This window comes from Anopheles cruzii, chromosome 2, assembly GCF_943734635.1.
Source record: "Anopheles cruzii chromosome 2, idAnoCruzAS_RS32_06, whole genome shotgun sequence".
Taxonomy (NCBI): Eukaryota; Metazoa; Arthropoda; class Insecta; order Diptera; family Culicidae; genus Anopheles; species Anopheles cruzii.
The window spans coordinates 29,938,092-29,965,610 of record NC_069144.1 but is presented as its reverse complement, the minus strand read 5'-3'; the positions used below and the strand labels follow the sequence as shown (position 1 = coordinate 29,965,610).

At 47.0% G+C, this 27,519-nt stretch overlaps 7 protein-coding genes across 9 annotated transcripts; 1 reads left to right on the top strand and 6 right to left on the bottom strand.

Annotated features, from left to right (window-relative positions):
- Window positions 1-618: 618 nt before the first annotated feature.
- Window positions 619-3,881, bottom strand: LOC128278836 (uncharacterized; the record flags this gene model as incomplete). The annotated part of the gene is made up of 2 exons (XM_053017562.1): window positions 619-935; window positions 1,520-3,881. Coding segments are annotated over 2 exons (2,391 nt in total), but the record flags the coding sequence as incomplete, so codon positions are not given.
- A 915-nt stretch (window positions 3,882-4,796) lies between these two features.
- LOC128278110 (RILP-like protein homolog) lies at window positions 4,797-7,283 on the bottom strand. The gene is made up of 3 exons (XM_053016772.1): window positions 6,982-7,283; window positions 6,093-6,913; window positions 4,797-6,026 (listed from the first exon to the last, which is right to left on the bottom strand). The coding sequence occupies exons 1-3, from the start codon at window positions 7,246-7,248 to the stop codon at window positions 5,909-5,911; spliced, it is 1,206 nt and encodes a 401-aa protein (XP_052872732.1). The 5' UTR covers window positions 7,249-7,283; the 3' UTR covers window positions 4,797-5,908.
- A 530-nt stretch (window positions 7,284-7,813) lies between these two features.
- Window positions 7,814-9,370, bottom strand: LOC128267384 (ankyrin repeat and MYND domain-containing protein 2). Its single transcript, XM_053004208.1, has one exon. The coding sequence runs from the start codon at window positions 9,246-9,248 to the stop codon at window positions 7,974-7,976; it is 1,275 nt and encodes a 424-aa protein (XP_052860168.1). The 5' UTR covers window positions 9,249-9,370; the 3' UTR covers window positions 7,814-7,973.
- Window positions 9,371-9,809: 439 nt separating this feature from the next.
- Window positions 9,810-14,181, bottom strand: LOC128278173 (tectonin beta-propeller repeat-containing protein). The gene is made up of 4 exons (XM_053016841.1): window positions 11,741-14,181; window positions 10,604-11,675; window positions 10,079-10,534; window positions 9,810-10,023 (listed from the first exon to the last, which is right to left on the bottom strand). The coding sequence occupies exons 1-4, from the start codon at window positions 14,179-14,181 to the stop codon at window positions 9,982-9,984; spliced, it is 4,011 nt and encodes a 1,336-aa protein (XP_052872801.1). The 3' UTR covers window positions 9,810-9,981.
- Window positions 14,182-14,872: 691 nt separating this feature from the next.
- Window positions 14,873-20,080, top strand: LOC128269330 (luc7-like protein 3). Of its 3 annotated transcripts, none has more exons than XR_008269186.1 (7): window positions 14,873-15,139; window positions 15,210-15,575; window positions 15,645-15,850; window positions 15,920-16,057; window positions 16,127-16,257; window positions 16,336-16,615; window positions 18,833-20,080. XR_008269186.1 is itself a non-coding variant. In XM_053006770.1 (6 exons), the coding sequence occupies exons 1-6, from the start codon at window positions 15,038-15,040 to the stop codon at window positions 16,401-16,403; spliced, it is 1,011 nt and encodes a 336-aa protein (XP_052862730.1). In that variant the 5' UTR covers window positions 14,873-15,037; the 3' UTR covers window positions 16,404-17,144. The 3 variants fall into 3 exon arrangements, 1 of the variants encoding a protein (XP_052862730.1); XR_008269187.1 differs by having other exon boundaries at window positions 18,830-20,080; XM_053006770.1 differs by lacking the exon at window positions 18,833-20,080 and having other exon boundaries at window positions 16,336-17,144.
- A 324-nt stretch (window positions 20,081-20,404) lies between these two features.
- LOC128278835 (2-Hydroxyacid oxidase 2-like) lies at window positions 20,405-21,286 on the bottom strand. Its single transcript, XM_053017561.1, has 3 exons — window positions 20,904-21,286; window positions 20,684-20,768; window positions 20,405-20,623 (listed from the first exon to the last, which is right to left on the bottom strand). The coding sequence occupies exons 1-3, from the start codon at window positions 21,284-21,286 to the stop codon at window positions 20,405-20,407; spliced, it is 687 nt and encodes a 228-aa protein (XP_052873521.1).
- A 1,362-nt stretch (window positions 21,287-22,648) lies between these two features.
- On the bottom strand, window positions 22,649-24,388 carry LOC128278834 (2-Hydroxyacid oxidase 1-like). The gene is made up of 2 exons (XM_053017560.1): window positions 23,531-24,388; window positions 22,649-23,449 (listed from the first exon to the last, which is right to left on the bottom strand). The coding sequence occupies exons 1-2, from the start codon at window positions 24,386-24,388 to the stop codon at window positions 22,649-22,651; spliced, it is 1,659 nt and encodes a 552-aa protein (XP_052873520.1).
- Between the last annotated feature and the right edge of the window lie 3,131 nt (window positions 24,389-27,519).

The window sequence follows — 27,519 nt, the reverse complement described above, 5'->3', positions numbered from 1 at the left end:
GGTTCGTGCTTCGCACACATGCACATCGATTCTACGGCGTACGACGGCGGTATCCCGGTGTGCTGCGCATGCCCTACGACAATTTGCCGACGCCAACCTACAAACGGCCACGACATTGATAGGGATATCTTCCCTCACCACTATCAGCCCGAATCGCCCTGCTGACCGGGCGGTGGTTCAAAGCAAAAATTTTGATCGACACGTTCAAAACAAATGTGCGAGCTTGAATAATGAATTCATCAGCCCTACGACACCCTTATGATTAATATTAATTACATTATGATAAATATAGTATGTCAGTTTTGCACGAGTTCTGGTCCCAGACCCTGTTTGCCGATCATGTTTGGGCGAAGTCTAGTTTTGCAATACTAAGACGTTCGTGATCCACGTCCGCCAGGGCTTTGCCAGGGCATGAATGAAAGTGACCCTAAATAAATGATTATGATTTTATACCTACCTATTCGGATTCGGAAACCCCCTACAGATCAATACGACACGGGTTAGTAACAATGGTTTGAACAGGCGATACTCACACGTGATTTGGTCTAGAAAACACTAGGTTAATTGAAACGAAAACGGTGTCTTAAAACAAGCTATTCCAAGCCGATATTCAAATGCGTCACACATGTTTATTATCAAACGTACAATAAAAGATTAAAATCGCGTATGGTACATGTATCAAAAGGTGTGTATATCGCTGCGTGTATGTAAAGAGCTTAGCAAAACGATCATGAACGATGTAGGCTGCGCGATCAAAGAGCACTCAATTTTTTCGGTATATATACTGGATTTCACCACTCGATTTAGAATACTGTACTGGTTGCTGGCTCTATATCACGATCCTGTTAGCGCATCGGTTTCAATTAGTGAAATATAGCGCCAAAATCACACGCTGTTTGAAATCTCTCAGCATTGCGTTGTTCGATAATGGATGCCTGTGAAACAGTGAGCAGAAAGTAGCGGAGAAGAGGATGAACTAGCATTCAGTTACAGGAAGTGGCACTACCGCGTCTAGCACAACACTCACAGAAACGCAGTGCGAAAGAAACAGAAAGATCAACATGAAAAACAAATGATAAAAAATGGTACGTACTAACAGAAACTATAAATTTTCTCATGCGTAAAGCATGCTTCAAATTAACAAAATAAAGCAGTTACATGCGGTCCACACGCCTAACTCCGGAAACGAAAACAACTGGCGAGACCGCTGAGTAAAGGAACGTGAAACATTTATAATGTACCGTACGAGAAACATACAAAAACAACAACAACAAGCGAAAGCTTACTTTTGCCTCAGAATAGCTACACTTTGCTACACTGAACTCCTTTTAATGTGAACCAATGCCGTAGGTTAGTAGGCCTGTAAAGTAGCAAAAAAATTACTGTTACCAAGTAGCAACCAGAACAACAGGCGAGGAGCGGCGTTTGTTAATTATAATGTGCACACCCGTTAAATGTGCGTGAAAAAGATGCCACAACACCGACAAAAAACACTCCACACCATAAACTTATTGCTTACCGTCGGGGGCACCGCGAATGTTGACATAGTCCGCTTCTTCGATTGCATGCGAACTCGGTAGTGGAGGTAGGGCCTGTTGGCTGTTAAAAAACGTCACCCGCCGCGGAAAAGTGCCCGTAGCTGGCTTTGTACCTGCACCCGGCGGCCTACTGGCGATGCCGCAGGGTTCACCGTGTACGTTGAGCTGGTGCATTTTCTTGTGCACGAAGGCGTAAATGTTTTCGATGTTCCTATCGTGCTGATTCGGTTGACGGTCTTTCGACGCATTTGGTCTCGGTTGAACTGCAGGGGCAAGCAGCGGGCCATGGTTGGCCGGCGTTACGCGTGCATCGTTCATGCTTTGCGCACGCTGTACCCGGTGCTGTCGCTCGAACAGGAACAACGGTGCGCTAGGTGCGCTGTTTTTCGACTGTGAACGATCAACCGCCGCCATGCCGGCATTGGCGACGGAAGTTGTGCTGGCCCGTACTGAGCGGCGGTAAAAGTCGTACACCTTTTGCAGGATTTGTTGTCGATTGAGCGTTTCGGAAGTGCGGCGGACAGGTGTGGATTGCGTCGAGAGGGGCGAGGAAACGTAGGGAGGACGAATCCGACCATAGGTTGGCCCTTCTTGCATGCTGCTGAACGACCGGCGATCCTGTGGATGCCATGCGCCTAGCTGACTGTTCTGTAGATAGCCTATTCTTCCGTACAGCATCTCACGGCGCAGATTGTCCGGTGTTTGTTCGTAAATGTGATAGCTTATCGGATCAGCGCGGTGCCCTTCCACATTCGCTATCATCGACGCGTCCCGTAACGGTTCCGAGTACACAGGAACCACCGTGTGTGTCGATGTACCAACATTTATCCGCGAGCTGTTTTCTCGGCGCAACTTCGCATGCTGACCGGCGATAACATAGGTTAGTGGAACTTTTGAATCGTTAGGTAGCTGGCGGCGCTGGAAAGCTTCCGACTGTGTTGCTGTAGCCGAGTCTGTCGTGTCACCCTCAAAGTTCACCTGAACGCCTGCGTGCCGCATCGGGCGCCGGTTTACTGATTGGCGGTCGGTAGTGGACGAGCGAAGTTTGGAGCGATTGAAATCTACGGCTGAAGCAGGCCGTAACCCAGCCTGGTTACCAACGTTACCACCATCCAGGTACTTTATCTGTCTAAAGTTAAGCTTTGGTTTTGCGTCCACCGAAGCGGACCGTTTAATGAGCCGACCTGTGCTCGATCGCGGAACGGGCAACGGTATGCCGCTGTGCTGCACTGGCGTAGATGAGCGCTGCAGCATGGGTGGGTAGGCGGGATCACTAGCCGATTTTGTCGCGAATAAGCTGTTTTGTAGGAACTTTGTGAGGACTGAAAGTTTTGTCGATGGACGTGGCGTTGTGCAGGCACCGGTTCGAATCGTCCCCGCTTTGGCATCGACGTTCACTAGCGTCGACTTTTGCTTGGCCGGGACCAGAGACAGTCCTTTGCTGTGCAGATATTTTCTAAAGTCAGCACTCTTAACCGTATTGGAAAAAGATTTTTTGCCATCATCCGTTGCGACGTGCTTTGTGGGCTCTTTCGCGCATTCTCGATCCGGCAGGCGAACCGTTGCTGGAACGCAATCTCCCACAACATCCTCGCTTTCGCCCGCCATCGCCAGGGCGGATTCAGGACCACCGTCGTCCGTTTTCTCCGCGATCGAATCAATGTCATCCTGTGAACCAAACTCCACCGTACGAAAGCGACTGTCGAACTTTAGGGCGTTCTGCACGACCTCGTTTGAATCGTACAGCGATTTCTCGGCATCGGCCAAACCGGTACGAACTTTCAAATCGCTGTACACACGTCGCAGGCGCGGAACGGGCTTACCAACATTGCGTTGCATTTTTAACCGGTCATTGTGGCCTTTCCATCGGATAGTGCCCTCGCTGTTGTTATTTCTGTCACTGGTTTCATGACGGATTGTGCGGGGAGCCGGTATCGGTGGGCGCATTTGTGCAACGACCGCCACATCCCGAACGTCCCTTCCCGTCGCCCTTATGGCGTTCAATTTGTGGATAACACTTTCGTCGTAGTTCAGCTGCTTGTCGGGGTTCTTAATGTAGGTCTTCACATATTTCGATTGCCTTAATATTTCTTCCTTCGTTATAAAGTCGTTGTCCATTGCATCGGGTTTATCAGTGCAAGTTCCATCGTACAAGCTGCTGGTGCACTGTCCACCGTCAGGCTGACCAAAGGTGTGCTCGGCATTCTTGAAAGGGTTCCTCTGGTCTAATATTTCGTCACCTTCGATAAACTTGCGCAACGTAGCATCATCGGCGACCGAAGAAGTTGTAAATCGGACGCACTTACGTCTAGTTGCTACCTCCGGGCCTTCACTACTCAGCCATTGCTCACCCTTTCGCTCTGCTTCGTTTATGTCGTTATTAGCCTCGAATGTCGATTGCGTAAAAGTTTCTGTGCTCCACGCAGCGTCACTGCTGGCGATGATTCGCTCCGGACCAATTGAGGGATGACTATTTGCTGCTGAACTGGCGTCATCGTGCGACATTTTTGCCACGCGAATATCTAAGCATTGCGCCGTGTAGGAAACGATCACGCAATTCGAAAGTAACACCATGAAGAATTACTAATTCCGTCGTCCTTCAAAGTCTACTCAAAATCAATATAATCTTACCTAGCCAAGTTTTCCCCGAGAACGGCCTGAAACTGGCCACGAATCAAGGCTCGCAACACCACGGCTGGACCGTTTCTATATAGCACATTGCAATCGTTATCATTTTAAAGTCAACACAGGCGAAATGGCCCCTTATCAACGAAATGTTAACGGTAGAATGCAAAATAAACCGTTTCCCAGCACACTCCACGCTCGCCCTAGCTCCGCTTTGGTCGATTGCAAAATAAAACACACACGCACACATTCAAACCGCACCGATTGTATTTACGAGTGTTGGTTGGTAACTCGCAAACGTCAGCCGCCGCCGCCAAAGGTTGCTCACAGAAACGGTGTGACACAACGGCGCAGACTGTGTTAAGCTTGTGCAAGGTTGCAAATAATTAAGGTCGCTCAATACGAACGCTGTGCGTTGATAATGAAGCGCTAACAAGCAGAACACGTAATTAGCGGTCGGCACCTGGTACCGCGGTTACTGCCTACGCTGTTCTAGTAGTACACTGTGTTCGGAAACTTTTGTTTAGCTTTTAGTACACACGAATAAAATCGGGTGGCGAACGCGAAGTCAGGCTACTAATAATGATATTGTTTTATTTCAGTATGAGTTTTTCACTAGAGAAATATGGTCGCTAGCCAGACAATGTCTAAGATATCATCACATAATAGGTGGCTTCGAACTAGTGCGTTCAGTCAACGTTCCCGAAATGGATAGTATGTTGTAGTACAGAGGTACATGGAATGGTTCATAATTGATCATATTGTCTCACATAATACTTGACACAGTTTCCGTACTAACGGCATGTAAATAAAGTTTTAATCTAGGTAAACATTCCTACCCATTGAACGATCTCCATCAATCCACATCTTGCTTGTTTCTGCTAATTCCTCCGATGGGTCTGTAACACGGTACAATCTCAGCCTCGTTTACGCACTTTACTCCAAACTAATCTCTCGTCTTTCGCAGCGAACTAACACCTATCACGATAGTGTAACGCGCAACGGATAATGATGCGGCAAATGTTCCGTTATCGGTTGCTTCGATAAGAGAACGTCGCTAATGCTAAACGCTAAAAACAGTATATATGCAACTCCAAACGTTAGACTTGTAAGGTTAAAAATGACTAGAGATGATGAAGGATACTTTTTTAACTCACTGCTACTAACATTGCCTGTAAGAACGTAATCTACTATGTATTCGGAGCATTTTTAAACTAATTCCAATAGCCAGTTCCTACACTTTCTAAGCAATGGAAGATTTATAAATGGCTTCAACATGCGCTATTGTATCTATAAAGAAAAACAAATCTAATCCGTAGATAAATTCTAGTATCAAACTTAGCAGAAAATTTAAACGAAAATCGTTATCATCATTTTACGTCGTATAGCAATGAAATAGTGAACGATCGGTTCCTCTTTCGTGTATCAAAAGAGGAACTAGTAGCAACGTAATGAAATCTTAAAACAACGTCAACAATTACCGAACAGGGAAAGGCAACTGGGCCACTAGACATGCTCAAGCAAAGTTCTAAATCTCGGTCATGTAAAGGCTACAACATAGGTATGCAAGGAATACTACACTTCAAATTTGGCCAAGGTTGTTCCTTGCCAGTCTTGTTCAATTTCTACACTGATAAAATTCTCGGAACTCTGTTCAAAATCGATGTTTCTTTTGTCTATTTTGCGTATGACCAGTGTGGGCAAGTTTACTTGCACTGGTGATACACCCTGACTATTTTTGAAATTTATATCGGTATGTCACTATGCGGCCCTGATGACAGTGCCATTTTGGAGAGGGTCGATAGAGAACGCTGTGAAAAGCTGGAGCAGTCTGAGGAGGTTTCGTTAAACAGCTTGCGGAAGCTACAGAAAACAAAAACAAAATTAATCATATGGAAATGTCGTTGTGTTTGATTGGTAGACACTTACAATTTCCTGATGCCACTTTCGTTAGTCTTTTTCCACGGTGCATCATCCGGTTCGTACGGCAGTGGTCCTTGTACAGGCAGCTCGCTGAAGTCTACCGATTGCAGTTCGTTACCGGAACTTTCCACTGTCTTGGTACCATCAACCACATCGGAAGCAGGACATGTGCCACCGCTACCTCCAATGGCCTGGCATGTCATAAGTTCTTGTTCCAAATCACTGACTCTGGCCTTTAGCTCGTTTCGATCAGTCAGCATCTCCTTTAGCTCTACCGTCGAAAATCGGGGGCGCTCGTCCTCAGCCACTCGATTCACCAAATCTTCATTTTCCTTTTCGGCCAAGCCCAGCTGAGTTCGTAGTGCTTTAATCTCGTGGTGCTGGTCCTGAATTTGGGCCAAAAAGTCGGCCCGCTCTTCGCACAGCGTTACGATCTGGTTGTGGGAAAGCTTTTGTCGCCGGCGACTTTCGCTTACCACTTTCTTTAGGCGATCGTTTTGATTCGATAATGCTTCAATTTCGGCAATTTTCTCGCACAACTCTATCTCCTTGCGCTTCAACTTTTCCTCCAGCTGACAGAGCTGTAGTTTGTGTTCGGAGGACTTTTTGTAAGCCGATGCCACCGTTCCACCGGGTGTGTTCGAATCGCTCCCCAGTTCATCGATTGCAGCGTTCGACAGTTCATCTGCGTGGGGTGTGCCTGGAACCTCACTCGCCGTCCGTGCAATCCCTCTTTGTAGCTTACGATTCTCCTCGTGCAACTTATCGATCACTTTGAACAGCTCCTTCGCCTCCGAACGCCATTGGTCTTCGATGGCTTCCAACTCCTGCATATGGTAGGATATCAAGTGGCTTGTCAGCCCAGCCCAGTAAACGTACGTCGATCTTTACTTGCCTTTTCGTACCGCGACCGGGAGGCTGCTTTCTGTTCCTTTTCGGCCTCTAACAGAGCTATTCTTTCTTGCAGCTCTTGAATGGCAGAATTTTCGCTTTCATTCTGGCAGGTGAGGGATTCCATCAACTCCAGCGCATTCACGACTTTCGTAATCAGCCCCGAGACCGTGTTTGCTCCATTGGCATCGATTATCACTTCGAACTCTTTGCCGATATCCAACGCCAAATCATACACGTCGACTACGGTAAATTTGTCTGCCACATTCATTTTGCACTGGAACAAAAGTAGGCTCCAACGAAACCACCGAAACTCAACCGTGCCTAACACAAATCACTGCTTCGAGCCTGCGGATTCCACAGTCTGCGTTTATGTGCTTTTTTTTCTTTTGATGCGAATGCACAAAACCCCGTTTATAACACCCATTTCAAGTGTTCACTTCATCCGATCTGGGTGCGTAAACGAAACTAGAACAGCTTTTGATGAAATTGCTCTAAATATCTGGTGTTTGAAATTCTTCGGTTTGAAAATCTGGTTTTTTATTCAGATTAGGGAGACTGAATCTAAATAAAATTTATTTTAATTATGCTGTTCGACTTCTAGTCTCTTAAGTTTCCCTTTCTGGTTGCAATACTTCGACGTGCTACAGCCAATTGTTCGCAAAATCTAAAATCAATCCCCAAAACAGATTGCCTTATGTTACATCTCGTTCTTCGTTCTCGTCTGCGAAATTCTCTTTTAGATAATCTATCGACAATTAATAACACATATAGTTGAAAAAAACCTGATACAATCGTCTGTTTTAGCGATAAGCTTTATTTAATGATTCATCGGACCATACAACACGAAGTTACAAATGCACTTTACAGAAAGTCATTACCACATCGACACTATACAATATCTCAAACCAGCCGGTTCTCAACTAATTTTATGCGACATTCATGGGCTTGGGACACACATAAATTAGGTTTGCAGGTGACGAAGCTGTTCCCACTTCATTGACCGACGACAAGGTTCTGAAGCTGTTCACTAATTTCTGCGGAGTCGATCTCTCTTGCAGCCCCACTTGGTTGCTGCGCTTCGGCTGTAGCTGAAGCAGAAGATGACGGTCTGGCGCAAACCTTTTTGTGGGCGAACCAGTGCAAACGCTGGCATTGTCGATCGCAGTACTGAACTGCTTTACACTTTGAACACTTTTTATCGGGCTTTTCTTCCCCACAGGAACTGCAAATCGTTATGGTATCCTGGAACCCGCGTTGCCCATGCATTGCACCACGAAGAATGTCGAGCGCAGTGGCCACGTTTTCCTTGTGCGCCAACTGGCCCACCAGCTGACGGAAGATTGTACATTCGCGGAATGGGAACTCTCGAACGCACTCGCGAACCAGCGCCTCGAGATAGTCCAGCGCACCGTCCTTGTTCGGTTTGAGTACGCGTTTGGCAAACAGCTCCAGAAAGTCCGTTTTGGCATCTTGGTTCGAGTCTCGACGAGAGTTTAGATAATCACGATGCTTTACTATCTCGCCCAAGACGTACCCCAAATAGTGCCATTTGAATGCCATCACCTCATTGACGTCGCCGCGCCGATGCATCTCACGTTCCATCATCTCTGACAGGATCAAACGAATGTTTTTCATATCTGCTCCCATCATTCCGTACTTTTGCAGGTTTAGCAGTATACGCACTGGGTGCAAGTTAACTTGCATAATAAAACTATGGAATGATTCCAACATCGTCACCGGCATTACTGCTTTTCCTGGGACCGGCACTTCCACCGCGTAACATTCGACGTCTTTACGCGGAACAAAGTTGTTAATCGTAGCAACAGCTTCGTGGTTTGCTACGAAAGCCCCCATCTGGGCTGGCGTGCGCCCCACCGAGTTTGTCACTTTTGGGTCAGCGCCGGCCAGCAGCAGCTTCAAGCACACTTCCGCACTGCCCGAGAGAGCGCCAAAGTGCAGTGCCGTGTAATTGTATTCGTGTTTCCCGGAATTGACATCAGCTCCTTGGTCCAGCAGCAATTGAACGGTCTCCTTGTTGCCCTTATATGCTGCATGTTGCAGCGGCGTCATTCCGTTTTCGTCCACAAAGTCCACGCTCGTCTTACACTGAGCCAATAGAAACCGAAGCTCGCTGGTTTCATTCTTGGCAATTCGGTCAAATATTGCTCGCTGTTCTTCGCTTACCTCCACCTTCGAGGGGGAGGACTCCGTAGAAGCTGTATCATTGCCTTCCAACGTCTTTGCCATTTCTTGATGAGGCATAGCCATGATTACACTAGAATACAGTTGAACTAGGCAATCTGTTAATATTGTAATAATACAGATTAACAGCAGCAACACAGAATTTAGAGTGTTTTTTATTCTCCTCGATCGCCAGAACTTTGCACACAAACATGCGCTCTGTAGCTTTTGACATCTTATAAACTGTCATTTTTTATCCTGATGCAAATGTTTTGACATATTGTTCTGGGACAGGATACCTCGGCTTTTCGGAAGTTTGTGCAATTTTCAAACATTCTGATCAGTCGGTAAATACCGATCGGCCGGCAATTGGTTCTTGTAATTCTTTCCATTTTCCCCTCTAGTGTGTCGAACGCTTTCTAAAGTTCCAGTGCGCATTTGAGGCATAGGTTTTTTTGTCTTTGTGATGTAGAAGCAGTTTTTATAAGCTATTGATCGAATTTTCAATCGAATTCAAAACATGTTTCTAAAAGACAACACTTTGCGGCGAATGAAAATAGGAAAAACTTTAAAATAAGATTATTCCATTGGTGTGGCGTTTCTTAGTAGGCTAAAACACTTTTATTGCAGCTAGCTTTAAGGTTCCAGTAGAGTAATGTGGATCTGTGCCAAATAATAAATATGGTAGCACATGAACATTCACAAGAAGATTCTGTCTCTGTAAAATATAGCAGAAGCAATAGCATCTTTGTGGGTCTTAAGCAGTCGCAGAACTGTTATTTGGTTGGTTGTATATGTTGAAATTTGAATTCATCTCAATTCAATTACAGAAGCCCGTCACGTTAACGAAGTTCCAGTTGGCCTACAAATAGATATTTGATTGAGCACCAGCACAGTTAAAAGTGTTCACAGTTTACCTGTATTCCAAGAATCCACCCAGTGCCAGCGGGAATCAGTGGTGTAACACCACTTCGTTTGCATACGTAGCCCGATTGAGAGACAGCAAACACGTGATCACCAACGGAAACATTTTTGAAGCCAATGTTTCCCTCGTAGTGCGGCGGATCGTTCAAGATGTTTTGCAACAGCTGCCAGTGGCTGCCTTCGGGGAACGTTTCATTAATCTCCTTCCGCACAGCTAGACGCCCGGTCGTGTCCAGCACCCAAATACCACACTTTCCTACGGAGATCTGTTTGAAGCTAACGCCACCGGGTGCTTCAATCGATTGCCATTTAGTCCCGATCGTATTTTCCACCGTTATGCCACACCGCATAAGAGCCGCTCCATTTTTTCCCACCGCCCAAACCTTGTTCCCGTAAATACTGATGCTGATCAGGGGCTGATCACAGGGCACGTGCTCCCATCCCGTTCCCTGGGAGAATGTCAAAGAAAACAGTGTTTAAATAAAAAAAAGGGCTTCGCTCCCTGCTCACGCACTTACTGCGGGTTGAGACTGTGACACGCCCCGGCGAAGCAGTACATCGCCATTGGCCGCAATGGCCCACACAGTAATCGAACAGTCCGCTGCATCGCTGTCCGGTTGCAGCGACACGTCTACTATTTTCGTGTTGCCAATTTCCTGCCACGGTCCACTGGTTGTCAGCCGACACTTACGGTACCATCGGCGGCGTCGCACGTAGTCGGTGAACTGTTTCTTCGCATGGTACGAAGCGGGGAAGTCAACGGCATACTGCCATCCGTCCCGGTCCACGCCACCGGGATTGTGAAAGTCCACCATCCAATCACTGATCCACTGCCAGTGCATCGACAACAGTTTCGCATGTTCCTTGCTCCGTTTGTGCTTGCCTGTTATATCGCTCCACATGTGCCGATCCGTCGGTAGACCCGTGGACGAAAAGCCCGACAGTGGGTTCCACCGTTGGTTCTCATAGATGTAGTAGTTTTGGGTGTCCGTCATCGGATTGATGCCGTGGGTGCTATTCTCCAGTCCTTTCAGGAAAGTGCCACCCCAGCCGCCCGTGTACATCCACACGGTATTGTCATAGCCCAGACCCCAAACTACACCTGCCTTGCAGGCGATCACTCGTTTCATGTGGCCACCAATCTGTCGCCAGTACACGTCACGCAGTGGAAGTATCAGCTTCGGGCTGTCATACGTTATGTGCAGTATCTTGACGCGTCCGCTGCTGTATAAGCTGCACACCATGTCCGGGGCCAACCCGCTACGATAGTGAAACGTCGGGTGGTCCTTCTCGTTGACTCGCACCCGAAATCCATCAGCGGCGCTCCATATCTCGAGCTTAAACTCTGCCCCTGGCGCAAAGGAAACACGCCGATCGCGTATTTCGTCCTCGTTCCACTGCGAAGCCAGCATGGAGTTGAAGACGGTCAACTTTTCATTGAACCGTGGGTTGATGTGGAGAGGAATGTTACGCTGCGATTCGGGTTTGTGCCGGACGCGTACCGTCGGGTGCGCTTGCAGGTCGAAACGGATCTGGTCGGCGTCATCATACACGAAACCGGTAATTTCCAATCGTGAACCGATAAGCATACTGTAAACAGAAGTGCAAGATTAAACAGAATAGAATATTTTGTGATCGGGATCGAATCTGCTTACCCGTTGTAAAGCGCAGTTAAGTAGGGAGTTTCGGCAGCTTTTAGGTCCAGTTCCAAGCGGTAGCCTTGCGCTTCCTGGCTCCATTGCGAAGCCTGCAGATTGGTGGGATCGAAAGCAAAAACATCGCCTAATCCGGACGTGATCCACATGGCATTAGTGGCAGGCCTTCCCTGCACTTCGTTGATCTGACAGCACACGGAAGTGAGGTGTGAACTCCAATCTTCTAAATCCGTGTCTCCACTGAACTGCAGCTTCAAGGGCGATGAACCGGGTGTTAGACGCGGAGCATGAATCGCTAGACGCGGCGAGCCCGGCTCACTGCAGCACATGATGGCGGTGATTTCGGACAATGACAGCTGCATCTTGGTTGTGATTCCGTCCGGGTTCAGGACGGTCAATGTTCCTGAATCGGGCCCACACTCTTGATTGTTCACCCACTCGAGCTCGATCAAGCAGTCCTCGAACGGATGGCCCGTCTTGGCGCATCGTGCTTCTCCCGATTTGACCCATGAGCTCATCGCGATCGCTTTCTCGTAGTGTGCGTAGGCACCGCTTTCCAACACGTTGGCCGGCAATCGGTTCTTCAGATCGTCCAGTAGTTTCAGTCGCCAAGATTGGTTCACTTCCTCGGCGGCGTTTGTCTGCGAGACACTGTCGTGGAACCAGTTCGGCAGCAGATGCGGGTCGACCGTCACGGCCCCGGCAGAGCACCCGACCCACAGCACTCCGCAGTCCGTCCAGTTCTGGGACCCTCCGTGATCTTCGCATTCACCAAAAACGCCCGAATCGCGCGAGCTTTCACCCTCGAACACAATCGAATCGGTTTCCGGATGAGCCTCGGTCCCAACAACGGATCCCACCGACCGGACCGGACTCCAGGCCCGGGAATTTTTCAGCTGTTTGCCGGAAATCTCGTAAACTTCGTTCAGCGGCACGCTCGACGCTGTCATGCTTTCGAGCGACATTTTCTGCACCAATTTGCGCTCCACCAGACTGCCAACGTGTTTCGCTTCAATCTGCTGCGCGATCACATCCGGCGACAGTTCCGGCTTGTTCCACAGCTCGGGCCTGCTTTTGATGTTTGCCGTTGGGGCTGAACGAGAAGTTTCCTCGATCCCGGCGCCGATCGCTGAACCAACACCGCCCTCGTCGCTGCCCATCGTCTCCTGCTGCAGACGTTCGCGGTACAGACTGTTCAGGCTGCGGTGCTTGGCCGTTGGGGAGCTGCTGCCACTTTGGCGACTTGAAAACGAAAAGTTGCTCGAAGTGCGGCTCAGCTGCATCGGAAGCTGAATGAGGCGCCACTTCTTACCGGTCGGATCACTGCTGGAAACGCCCGAGCGGAAGTACAGGGCCCGATCCTCCGATCCAACGGCAAACACCTGATCGTTGGCGGCCACGGAAATGTGCGAAATATTGCCAACCATTTCGACCCAGCTGCTGCCAATGGCCGCATCTTCACTGACGCCGGACGCTTCGCCGCGGACCCCACGTCGGAACCACACGTGATTGTCGTTCGTGACACACCAGACCGAGTTGGTGCCGATAGCTACTTGAACAATCTTCAGGTTCGCTCCCGGTGGTTTCACCTCCAGCCAAGCGCTCCCGGTTAGCGCGTCCCTCGTGACGCCAGCCCGTACGATAGCGCGGCCATTATATAGAACGGCCCAAACCAACCCTGTGGCACCGACCGCGATCTGCGACACTTCGCAACCGGACGGTGTCGTTACGGCAGTCCAACGAAGTCCTTCTGGAGCCGTCGTACTGACCCCTGACCGAAACATCACCCGCCCATGCGCAGTTACGGCCCATACAAGCAGCAAACCGGATGGGCTGCCCGGAACGATCGAACCACCAATCGAAACATCGATGAACGGTTCCTGCGTAGGATCCTTATGCAGCGGAGCCACGGCGCACCACGAATTCAGTGCACAGTAGCGTCGAAAGCGTATCCATTTCCGACGCCGCACGCACGATTTCCAGTTTTTCTGCGGATGGTAGGTGGCCGGAAAATCGACTGCGTACGTCCAGCCATCGTGATCCAGCGGCTGGCCTTCGAGGGTGAGATCAAGTTGCCACTCGCCTTCCCACTGCCACGCCATAGAAGGCAACCGCAGCTTATCAATCTGGCGATCAACCGTACCGTCGACATTGGAGAAATGGTACCGATCGGTCGGCAGCAGATGGCTGGAAAAACCTTCGATCGGCAGCCATCGTTCGTTTTCGAACGCTTCCTCCTTGATGCGTATCGGAACGTCCAGTCCGTGCACGTGCACATAAACTTGCCGATCTCCACCGATGGCCCACATAAAGTGAGGCACAACACTTATCTTTTTAAACTCCAGTCCCAAGTACAGGAACTCGCGCCAGGCCGTACCGGAGGTGGAGAGCGCGTAGACTCGGCCTTCATTGTTGTTCGCAAACAGTAGCGTGCTTGGCATTGTGAATCCCTTCTATGGGCAAAACAAGTCTATTTGCGGTTCTATCGTTTAAGGTGCTTCGACGCTGCTGCAATCAATCGATATATATTCGGGATTCCAGCTTTTCCACCTGGGCTCAATTTTTCTCGGCTATGGCGCACTTCACAGCATTCTAGCTAATATTGTTGCTCCGCACAACTAAGCAACAACGGCCAATCGGTCATTTCCCAGGCGTTATATTGCGTTCTCTTATTATCGAGCACAATGAAATGGAACAAACCGATATTCAAGTTTTTCGGTACCGTCAATGAAAACTTTTCATCCAACTGAAGCAGTTGACAGTTGAAGTGTAAAGTGTAAACACCTAATAGAGATGCTTTTGACGAGATGCGCTGCGAAACATTTTTACCAAAACAGCGCTACAATTTCTACGACCGTTCATCTCATCAGCTCAAAGAACACAGGTACGTTAAATTTGTTTGAGGTTTGAGGTGTTAGAATAATGTAACACGCATTAACGCTCTTCTGCAGCACACGAAATACGCCGAAAACAGAATTTAAATTTAGGAAAATACACGCTAGCTGGAACCCTACAACAGCACGCTCAGCGGCAACCCTGTTCTACAGCCACAGCGAAAACATTTTGACAGCTCATCAATTTCCCACTGAGTGCTTTTTTTTCCTGGCCGCAAGCGCAGTGACGAAAATTACAGTCAGTAAATAATTTTACCTCGAAATCAATCGTGAATGTTGTGGTAAAATTAAACTGTGAAACGTTTCACCCTTAACTTTCATCTAGTTCACCAAGTAGTGCGGGCATTGTGCTAAACGAGGTGCTGTGAAGGGCTGTGATTGGGGCGATTGCGATCGAGTAAACATGGTGGACGTAGCCCGACAACTGCTGGATGAGCTCATGGGCAGGAACCGCAATCTGGATCCTTCTTCCTCGGCCAAAGAAGTTTCGTGGGTTGATGAAGAGGTACGGTGTGGGCAGAAAATCTGCGGTCGTGCCCGATTCTAGTACGCCCTTTCGTTCTTGATACTTTCAGTTCTGTCCGTACTTCTTGGTAAAGTTCTGTCCGCACGATTTATTTGTAAACACTCGGGCAGATTTGGGTCAATGTACCAAACTGCACGACGATGAGGCAAAACGGTTGTACGATGAAGCCAAACCGTGCCGCAAGAAAGCGCAGTACGAAGAAGACTTCCTACGGTTCTGTACCAATATGATCAACGAAGTTGATCGTAAGATTTCGAAAGGTAAGCAAAGACTTCTTCTCATGAACAGCAAAACGGATACTGGACGATCCGTGCCGAAGCATCAAGAGCATCTGAACACGTTGACGGAGAAAATAAACAAACTAGTACGGGAAGCCGAAGAAGCCGGGACGCGTGGCGACGTGGAGCAAGCCCAGGTACGATCGACGGACGGACGCACTCGATACAGTTTCAATTCAACAGTGAACTTTCTTTCGCTTCCGCAGGGTTTGATGGAACAGTGTGATAAGCTGAAAGAGGAGAAAGACGTTCTGGTGAAGCAACATGAATCAAACGGCTGGTCTGTGACGGCCGAAATTGCGGCTTCGCAAGAAAAACAGATGGAAGTTTGCGAAGTTTGTGGTGCATTTTTAATCGTCGGAGACGCCCAGCAACGGATCGACGATCACCTGACGGGAAAGCAGCATCTTGGGTAACGATTGTGAACAAGTTTTGCCAAAGCTTCCACATTCTAAAGCCCCTAATGTTGGGCTTCTTTTAGGTATTCAAAATTACGTAAAGCGGTAGACGAGATGTACGAAGCGAGAAGAAAAAACACCATCAATATAGAAGAACGCCGCTCCCGTGATGATGACCGCCGGAGGCGAGAGAACCCTAGACGTGAGGAGCGAAAATCTCGGTAAGGGAAGCAAAAGGTTCATATTGCGATTGGTGGATGAGATTAATATTGGTCTCTTTGGAATTCCAGAGAACGTGACGAGCGTCACAACAGTAGACGAGACGATCGAGATCGCAATCGTTACCGACGAGATCATCGTGACCATAAAGAGCGCAACGATCGCCACGATAATCGTCAGCGTGATCGTAATTACAGACGGGGTGAGTTGTATAGGATTTTGGGAGGAACGTGCAAGCTTGGAAACATGAATCTAACATAGAATGCCTCTGTATCCGTAGATCGCAACGAGCGCAGTGAACGAGAGCGGGACCGTGAACGAGATCGCAGTCGTAGTCGCAGCTATTAGGTTCCCGTTTTATGCACTGAATGGAAGCACTGCGACTGTGCGGTACAACGATGTGCACACCGGTTGTGTAATTCCCCGGGCATATCTTCTACAAAACCGTCTCGTTTATCTTGAGGTATCCCCACTAAGAATAGAAAACAAAAGCAAAAAAATCCAAATATGACCAATACACAAAAACCGATAAACTATCGAAACCCCTCTAGGATCGTAAGGTAAGTGATCGTTTTTGACCACAGACTTTTTTTATTCACATGTTCCTTTATCTCATAACCGATTTTCTATCGTATTACGCGTCAGCGGCCCCGTGTCCGACAAGACTGGTCCGTTCGCGTTTTCATATTTACTATGTTTTGTCTTTTTTATTACACTTACACAAAGATCAATCTATTTGCCACTAAAATCGTTTTCTAGATGTTTTTCGATAGATAGAACAGTGCCTAGGCAAGTTCATTGGCATTAGACCTTGCCTAGGTCACGGGTAGTTATCGAATAGTGTTCAATTCGTCCGTTTCTGCAAATGTTTTAATCCCGTGCGTGCGTCGTTTGAGAACTCTACCACACAGGCTTCAGATAAAAATAATGTGTAACTAACTGTTGTTTAGCCATGCCGTACCGAAAACCCATTCTGCCTTTGCCTCAGGCACGATTCTTTGTCCAATGCTTTTCGATGATGCCAATCGAGTTACTCGAACGATCGGCAGCTTGTGCTCGATGCCAGCTAGCGTCGCACATTCTTTTCTTCCCCTTTGTTTGTTGGTCCTGTGATCATTCCGTTTTTTCTTAATAGGACGACCCAAATGGTCATCGCATGCGCTTACGATGCAGCAGAATGAATTTTCGCTCAGTAACATCGCGACCTCCTCGTGCAGGTACCGTTTGCTAATCATGTGTACGCTCTGTTTTCTTCTTTCTCATCGTGAATAAGAATTTTCAGATAATCTATAACAAATTACCCCACGAGCGCTGTTTGCGCCAGCGATTGTTTGGACGCAAGGTACACCATGTACAGTGGCTACAGTATGTTTATGTTCAGAAGTTTACAACAGCAGAGCTGCACTATTAAATGAAAACTTCTTCTCTTGTTTATCTCTCAAAATCATAAGCAGTACTCTATTCGCGCAGTGGCAAAATGCAAAAAGCTCGTTTGCTATCTCGCTGTTTCTCGTGCAGTTGAAACGGTCATTTCATATTACGAAAGTAGCGTGCCAACGCTGTACGTGTGAGGTAATTGTTACCGCATTTACTTAGGTTAAAGAAATAGGCACGGGAAACCGTGTCGCGTAAAACCCTAATGCCTTTTCGTTATGCAGGACAAAGCGTTAAGCGACGATAGTAAATTTGGGCAAATGTGTGCCGTTAACATTGTAGCCCAACGGGCAAAACACGGTATACTGGTCGTGGATTGTGGATTCGAAACAAAATTGATCGAGGTAAATGTGTGCTCCTCAAGAGGGGCACGACGATGATGCTACACAGCAATTCTTCTAAACAATCTTCCAGCAGGTGTGCAGGTTACGTTCAGATCATTTTGTCCCCCCATGTCCTCTGATACAATGAATCGAAGGTAAATTGGTCGTACACTGTATGCGAAAGTCAATGTATAATATTCGTGCTCTACTTCACACAACATCGCAATAATCGCATCGTGAGCAGGTGAAGAACGGTGAAAATGAACTGATTTCGAAGAAAAAGCTGCGAGGAAAACCTGTTGGAGTGCTTACACCGCAGCCAATAGAACGAAGCAATGTAAAAACCACTCGCAATATCCGCTAGCTGGAAGTGATGTCCGCTTTTTACCTGCAACGTTGTTACCATTTGGTTTGCTAGAGAAGTTGGATATTTTATCCCGCTACTATCCACACCACTAACTGGTGATGGTGGATTAATCGTTGATGGCTTTCTCGTCTTGCGTTCTCACCTTTTGGCGAAATATGTGTGTACCAAAAAACCAACCCGGCTACGATGAACCTAACTCGATTCGTTCGCCTTCGTGCTCGATCCACCATTTTCCGGCTCGCCATTAGTGCCCTGTTAAACGAAAATGATGTATCTCGAGGTATTTATTCATATAGCATGTACGATAACTATTGTTTTATTATTATTTCCTGTATCATTTCCCTGTAACAGTTGTAACGTACTATAAGTAATCAGTCCCCCAGACTCATATCTGCCCTAGTTGATTCTACGTTTTGGTCCACGAAGGAGATTAGTTACGGAAAGTCAAAGTTTACAATAATTCTCTACCGTATTATCAACCCTAGTACTAGAAGCACTAGAAAGTTCGAAAATTGCCTAATCATTCAAGCACCGTGCTTCAGAACGACCCATTGTGCGGTAGCGGAAAACAGGAATATTACTTGCCATGAGTGTTATTTTCATCACTAATTCGCTGTTTTCGTTTTCTTTCTTTCTTTCTGTATTTTCAGTAGACTTTTATTTATCTTCCAAAACTGGTGCAGCACTGTATTCCTGCAAATGCGACAATGGAACTGAAGCGAAGGTAATGGCGGGACGGCCCATTCCGACGTAGAAACAATTTTCTTTCTGCACACCCAAAACACGGCAGGTAGCGTGATTTAAAAAATCATTTTAAATGTAAGAAACATTCACCTTTCTGAGCCCAACGGTTCCGATATCCCAAGCTGTAGATCAACAAAATAGAGGACAAGTAGTTTAATAAAATTTAACGAATTGAGAAGCTAGTTGACGATTTTAGCACGCATACAGATCGTGGTTCTGTTCTCAACTGTCTCGCCATACAGAGGAGTCATCATTCGCGGTGGATGGACTCTACCCATACATAATTCGTCATTATTTCCCACGAACTGGCAAAATCTGGAAACGGTTCTTTGCAGTAATACAAACTGTACTATTTATTCGCCACCGGCAACATGTTTAGCAGCGTGGACCACGCTGGATTGGTAGGATTGAACGTAGGTGTGAGCGCTTTCGCTTCGTGAGCAATAACAAAAAAGTTGTGCCTTGTGCAAGTTGTCAATAACGGAAAGTGTGGCACAACATGGATCGGCACGGGTTTAGTAATCGAATGAACGAGGTAATCAGTGTCGCAAAAAGTGTCGCGTTTAAAGCCAATGGTTATAGCTTTTTATTAACATTGTCCAGAAAGTTTGCAGAAATTCTACGAGACACTGCTGAAGCCGTTGAAGAGGTGCATTTGAACTTGTGTTGGCGCACCCAAGAGCAAAGGTTATAAAGTAAGGGAGACGACCTAAAAATACTCTTTCATTACACTCATAATTTGTAGTTTGACCACATGGTGTAAAAGATCATTTTAAGGCTGAACTAAAGCCTAATTAAGCACCATACTTTTTAACAAATTTGGAAACGAAGGACAATGTGAAACTGTAAAATGTATCCACTGCAAAGGTAAAATAGTTTTCGGTGTGCTTCGACTCATGCAAGTTCATTAGTGTAAGGTGTTTAAAAACGTTCGTACCCCGAAAAACCCTTCCATACTCCACGTTCGTTGTGTTAGGCACGTCAGTTATTCAGAAAACACAACGGAGGGCAAGTGCAGAAACCGGGCCACAGATTGAAAGATCGTCCCCACCGGTCGGCCCATTTGTCAGAAAACAAATCGCTTTAGACGTTGCTATGTTATAATTTTACTCCAGGTATTCAGCGTATAAATTTTTCTCTCCAATTTTCCAAGCAAATAAAAGTTCATTCGACAAAATGTTGAGTCTCGTAGTTAATTGAATCCGAAAAAGTGTTTAAAGCTACCTTCAAATCTATCATGTGGCATCTGTTCAAATCCTAATACTGTGCTTGTTTGTAAGCCGAAAAAGGGTAACGTTTGAAAAATATTCAACAATCTTTTTAAAATGTCCAACGAACGATGGTTAGAAGCGAACGATACCTGGCTACATCGACATTTCAAAATCTTTTACCAGCTGCAAAATATTGTGCAACAACTTTACACACCTTCAAAATCGCACGAGAAACTAAGAGGAGTTTCACGGCAAGATATCGATTCGATGTTATAATTTCGACAGTTCTTTTTTATAAATTTCTATTACATTCGATACTCCGTCCGCACCGTCGATAACCAGCCCCCACAGAGCCGGCAGATCTACGAATACTCGCTCCACGCCGTGTGCTACCAGTTCTGCTACTTCGTCTTCCGTAAAACAACTGCCGCCAGCGAATACTATGCCCCGAGTGGATGGATTCTGTTGTACTTTCTGTAGTGCCACAATCTATCGAAAAAGATACGATACGTTCGGATCCGCTTGCAAAACAAGCCTATGGGCACTTACGTAACTGCAGAACGGCGTGTACGGTCCAATGGTGAGTATCACGGCGTCCACATCGTTTTGAAGCAAATCGGCCACCATGGTTTCGTAGTGCATCGGAACGGCAGCAACGATCGGTAGCTCGGTGAGTCGTTTCAGTACGGTCACTACGGACGACGCAAGCTGGGGCTCCACGAGTATCGGCTTGCCCTGCACCGGATGCCCTTCGCGGAGTAGCACCTCGAAATCAGGCTGTCGAACGTAATCCTTTTCTTTCGGCCGGTTTCCTTTTTCCGGCCCATCGACGGTGAGTACGATTGCCCGGAATCGACATTTTTCGGCACGCTGCACCAGAATGCGCAGAATGTTTACGTCCACGAATGGGAGCAGCTCGAGCCATCGTTCCACGTTCGGATCGGGATCGGCCAGTGTTTCCATTGCAATCGGTGACCGCAGCGTGTGCACGTAAGGAATTCCATATTGCTTGGCTACCGCGGCGATGGTATGGTACACGATCGGGTGACGCTGGAGTTCCTCTTTGAACACTGACAGTGGCCCTATTGCTAATGGCAATGGATCCTGTCGTTTGGCGAACAAATTGCGTTTGCCGTCGTTTGAAGAATACATTCTGCTGTACAGTCTAGACTTGAGGCACTCTGAGTGAGAAGTGGCTCAACTAGAGGTAAATGTTTTTGTTCCAGTGCTGCTAGCGTGTTGGTATGACCTCTGGTTTTGTTATATTCACGGACTTCCGGGCATCTTTACCCATTAACCGCTTCCGGAAAGATCATTGCCAATACCATCGTTACCCAACTTAAAAACATTAATAACATTAATAACTTTAACACACTGTGTTGTGTGCTGTAAGCGTTTCAGTGTCGGTCAACGATAGATCTGTTTTATCGGTGTCACGGAACTGGGGATCTTTTTGATAATCGACCGACCCAATCCTTGAATCAATTTTATTTTACTGATTTTATTCCCGTTAATGCTTTGATCATGTAAGTGTTGTTTAGCGTGGTTAAAGGATTGACAATCTTCCGTTTTTTAGATCAGCGACCTGTACCAGTGTGAATGCGTGCGAATGATTTCAAATCCTAATCTATATACATTGGTCTTGAGCTCATGAAGATCATAAAGAGCATTAACTGTATAAAGGGTGGTTTTACTAAGTCCTGCGTTGATAGGCGCTTCAGTTAATATAGATGACTTAATAAGATTTTAGTATTTAATACTCATTGATCACATGACGCGATAGAGTGTTCATGGACAAGATATACTTACAATACGCATGTTTTTTGATTCGACATTAGATTGTACACCTATCTCTTTTATAGGGGGTGTTAAATTTATTTACTCACGAGTAAGCGACAAACTAAAAATCTTTTTTGTAGAACTTCTTTTATTACACCGTAATCTGATAGTAGAATCAGGAGGAGGAGGAGCCCAAAATTATAAGTCTTTCTTTCTCCACTGTCTGTCGCGAACTGCCCGTGTCTCGCTTTTCCATCTTCTCTAGGGATACTAGATGTGCGTGCGTCGTTCTAGCTATAGTTTCTAATAAGGTTCGCCAGGTGCGCTGGTGCCGGCGGCTAGGATGTACCATGATATTCATTTTTACGCAACAGGGGGTAATGCCACATGCTAGAACAATTCCAGGACAGTGAATAAGTGCTGTAGTAATCAGTGCTCAACATAGAGCTATCAAGATCAGATGACTTTATTTGTAACAATTTTTTCACATGATTTATGACTGCAAAGCTCAAAGCTGCTGTTCGTACTTTGAGGCAAACAAAAATGCCACTTTTATGTTCAAACTATACCCCGGGTAACTGGTATAGTTATTTATTAAAATTACCGTATACTGGTATAGGTGGATTGTATAATTAAATCGCATCTTTTTCTTTGTAGATATTGTTGTTACATCATACCGGTCGTCTTTCGGAACGAGAATAAAAATGAAGCTTCATTCTTTGATAGCTCACGGCTTCACTTTTCGCACCCATCATCACCGCATAAGTTCTGCATCGAATGAGCTCTTGGCGGGCGCTTTGGTGCTTCCTGTCTTCGACTGATGATCGTTCTGGCAGTGCGCAAGTTAGACAAGCCTTCTGAGCCACAGCTACCCCCACCACCTCCGACAGAGGCATTGACCCTCCTCAGATTGTTCGTATTAGAGCGATAGATACCGCGCGGTTCATTGAGCAGCAACGGAACGTTACGGTAAGGTGGTGGCTGTGGAATCGGTGTAGAAGCCCCGCAAGGACGCCCCTCCGGGCACGCCAACCGCTCGTCAACGGATCGTTGCTGAAAGGCAACTCGGTCGATCGTAGGTTCCGCTCGCAACACTTCCTCCGCACATTCGGCATCAGTCACGTCCACGACTTCCTCCTTCCGGACCGTATCGTTGTCACGTAGCACACGTTCCCGAGTCCGGTAACGATCGCTGCGTCCACTCTCATTACGCCACAAACCCCTAGAAACTAGACTTTCCGGTGGATGGTAGAACTGCATCTCGTGGCACACGTGCTGTGGCGTCAGATCCGTCACCGTCCCGCAACCCGCGTTCAGCATCGTGGACTCGAGCTCCGTCTTCAGTATGTCCAGCACCTCCTCTACGCCTCGCTGACCATTGACCGCCAGACCGTAGAGTGGGGCACGGCCTACGAATACAAGTCGTGCGCCAAGGGCGAGGGCTTTGAACACATCCGTCCCTTGGGTGACGCCGCTATCGAGCATCACCTCGAGTCGGTCTCCGACCGCGTGCACTATCTCCGGCAGGACCTCGAGCTACGGTATAGGTATAGCGAGTGGTACAGCTTTTAGAATCTATCGCTACGGTCCATTGGATCTCAAGGCTCTCATACTCACTGCTGCTGGGGCACAGTCAAGCTGACGTCCGCCACTGTTGGAAACAATCAGCCCGTGTACGCCAATGTCGGCCGCAATGAGGGCATCCGTCCGATGCAGAATGCCCTTCACGATCACGGGCAGACTTGTGATGCTCATGAGCCACCGTATCGCATCCCAACCGAGCCCAGGATCGAACTGGCTGCGTACGTAGTCGAGGACACTGGCCGAGCACGACTTTTTGGCGTCGGCCCCACTTGGCACGAAGTTGGCGCACGTCACTTTCGGTGGCAAAGTCAGGGGGTTCCTTCGCTCGGCGCGACTCAGCCCGGGCGCTGGGGAGTCCACGGAAACCACCAACGCCCGGAAGCGTGCCTTTTCCGCACGCCGCACAAGACACTCGGTAAGTTCACGGTCCTTGAAGATGTACAACTGAAACCACTTCGGTGCCCGTGGTACCGCTTCGGCCAGCTCTTCGATCGAAACACTCGAGAGGACACTAAGCACAAACGGTACGCCGTAGGTTCGGGCCGCTTTCGCCGTGGCCGTCTCACCGTCCGGGTGAGCTAATCGCTGCAAGGCTACCGGAGCAATCCCGATCGGAAGCTTATAGGTGGTCCCGAGGGAGGTTACGGCTAGCGAACGGGTGCCACCGAGTCGCTGCAGACAGCGCGGACGGATACGCAACCGTTCGAAAGCGGTCCGATTGTTTGCGATCGTGCTCTCACTTGCCGCTCCACCGCGACAGTAGTCGACGACGGAGCGATCGACGGTCTCCAGCATGCACCGCTCGTAGTCGGCTACGCAGGCGAGTTCGCAGCGCTGAGCCTCACCAAGCCCCGACGATCGTTTCGTCCGAAACAGCTGGTCTAGCAACATTGCTCACCTCACAAGCGGAGCACACCGCGAACGTTGTTAACTACTGGCCAGCTGATGGAGTACTACACGGGAATCACCCGACATCGGAAGCTACGTGGTGATTACTTCTAATGACCGCCAATGGTCTAATGCAAACCTCAACGGTTCAATAGCTTCGCGTAAATCTGGCACGCCAGCTGAAGACGCGGGTGCATGCGAATGATGTATGAGCTCTTTGAAAAAAACCTTACTAACGTAACCCAGTAACAGCTCCAAGAGCAAATGATCGAAGGATTTCTGACGAAACGGTAATGGGATACCGGACCAGAGCAAAAATGCAAATAAAAAGCTACGGCTCAAAGAAAAAATAGTGTAATCTTTATGCATGAGTCTGTTACGAGTGAAAAAGGCGTGAAAACGATAGCAAAAGTTCGCTTCCCGTTCGAAGATGAAACACAACAGTGCCTCATAAACACATTCGCCTAATAGAAAAACAAAAAAACCTGACTCTGCAATGCAATGAAACGAGATTAAATTGAAACAGTAAACAAGAGCAACATAACTCACCTAGCAGCTTGTAACAGCTTAAGGTTCTTGGATAGTAAAAGAGTATATTAAGAAAGAGCACTTATAAATGTCTTTATATCCTCTTTCTTTTTTTGAAATATTTAACCCACAATCTTGAAACATCAACAGCTATACAAACAGAGTCAGTGGTTCGGCAAATAAAATAACATTTCCTTTTCATATATATATATATTTTATACAACTTTACATTATAATCAAAAGCAATGCAGTCCTTGCATGTTTCTCTTCTGTTTCTTGCAATGGTTCCACCTGTTTAATGCTTGGCCGTGACATTCTTTCTCGTTTCCGGTTTTCGGTCGCATACTGGGCTGTGGCTCGTCCTTTCGGCCCATTCGGCATATATACGCGTGTCATTCAGTTTCAATTAATGTAACCAACTCCAGCGGATTTGTTACGACAATTTATTTGCGTTGAAAAGTGGCACAAACCTGCCTCGATCCATCAGCTAAAAACACCGGACAATGAGTTCACACCACGCTACACTATTTCGGGGCTAAAAACCCTTTTTGCATCTTCAATATCGTGGCAAGTCACTCAACCAAACCGCCTCTCTAGACCTAGACCAAAATTCTTCGTAGCTTTTCTCGGCGAGCCGGCCTGCCCGTTTTGGTGGGCCAAGTTCAAGTGCGGATCTTCGGTACGGCTACTGGGTCGAATAGTAATTAGGGTCTTATTGATGGTAAGCAAACTCGCACATCACGGTTGGGTGCTTCGCCTTTCGGACTTCGCCTTTATTTTCATGGTCCATTACATTAAAACGCAGTTGCGATGCGCTTGGTGCGCGTCGTCCAAGCAGCAGCTCGCAAGGGTGAATGGTGGCCTAAAAGGGCACCACGTTCCGCCATATTTGATCAATCTTTCCTTAACTCATCAGGAGTGCATACATTTGAAGTACATACCATAGGTAAGGATTACTGATTCGTCAAATTTATCCGTTCGCCAGGCCCACTTCCAGCTCTGTGCTCAAATGCAGAGCCACAGCCTCACAGGTCTGTGGAGCACAGAGCTGGAACCTCCGCCAATCAACTATGCAACTGGCAGCCGGGGTAATCTGTGTTTTCTTTGTCTCTCCGGGTTCATACTTTCATTGAATCGTGCCACAAGTGCAAAAAAGCAACAAGCACAAGTTTTGTTCGGTTATGTTTAGCGCTGTGGGTATTTCGATTTACGTGTTTATTTTGTGTTGATTTGCATCGGGTTTTGCGTTTTGCCGGTTTGTTTTACATCTACGCTTATTCTTCTGCTGCCGGCGAACCTTACTTAGTTGCTTGCATTTAAATATGTTGTGTATAGATTTCATTTTAATCTCTACCATTCGCCAGCGTTTTGGTTTCTATAGCTCTTGGTGAATTCGAATGCGTCGCTCTTTGGTAAGTCCCAACTTCCTGCATTAGAACGAATTGTATGAGTGGCCAAGCCGAGCTTTTTGTCACTAGCTGTATTTAGCTATAGCTTAAGCTTTATTCTTTTTACCACAACGTTTTCACTTAACTACGCGCTGCTCTTGGCGCGAGTACAGCCTTGCGCATACAGCTAAAGCTCCATGGATGCTTAGATCCGAATCAAATGTCGTAGTGTAAATGCCCCGTTGGGGGTATCTATCTTAGCCTTTTTTAATATTTATCCCTATTCTATTGATTGCTGTGTTTATTTGACAGTTGGTTTTTCGTGCTCTCAGTAAAAATAATCATACGAAAATACGTGGTGGTGAAAAGCGTATTGTTCTACTGTGGCCCCGCAACTAAACTCACAAACGATCTTCAGGAATTCGAGGCTACCAGTTCAGTATGTTCAAAGATGGGCATCATTAACGAATTTCGCAACCTTTAACTTGCCGACAAGCTTGCTCGGAAAATTTGAAATTTCACCCGTTACATGTGTGTGTTTAATGTTATTGGGTAGAAATAAATCTGATTTAAAGATTGAAGTTATTGCTAGAGTAAACTGAACAGCAGACAGCGTGCAAACACGACAGATAGTGTACCTTAAAGCATGTTTATGGGTTTGATGTTGAAATAATACACATTTCAATGATAAAATAAATTATCGGGAGCCTCCGGAACGCGATGATTTCCAGTAAACTAGTCGATTTTGCACCATCTCACTGAACAGCAGCTACAGGGAAGCTGTAACATAGAAAATATGGCTCGAAAGACTTTAGAAAACGCACTCTGGTCTATTTGGTTCCTTTAGCTATTCTGTTCCATCGAAATTCCTGATTTGTGTTTACTTGCGTTCTGCTTTCCTTTCTTTTGCTGACTTATACAAGTATATAGATTATATGTAGCACAATTGGTCCATACAGTTGCCTGGACTGAAACAGCGGACTCGCGTTCGTGGAAAACCGAAATTGAACCACTCTTTCAGTGGTTAAGAAGCAACAACTAAAGGGATACGAAAAACTCGGGATTTGCTAATATTTTGACTAACTTTGGTGAATCACTGTGTTCGTGGCGGGATATGTTCATAGGTACAGTTTCCTCTCTGGCTAAAATAAGCAGCATTTACCTCACCGTTTACAAATGTTCTTCGTAAGACCTCACGTCATAGTCACTGCTTAGTTG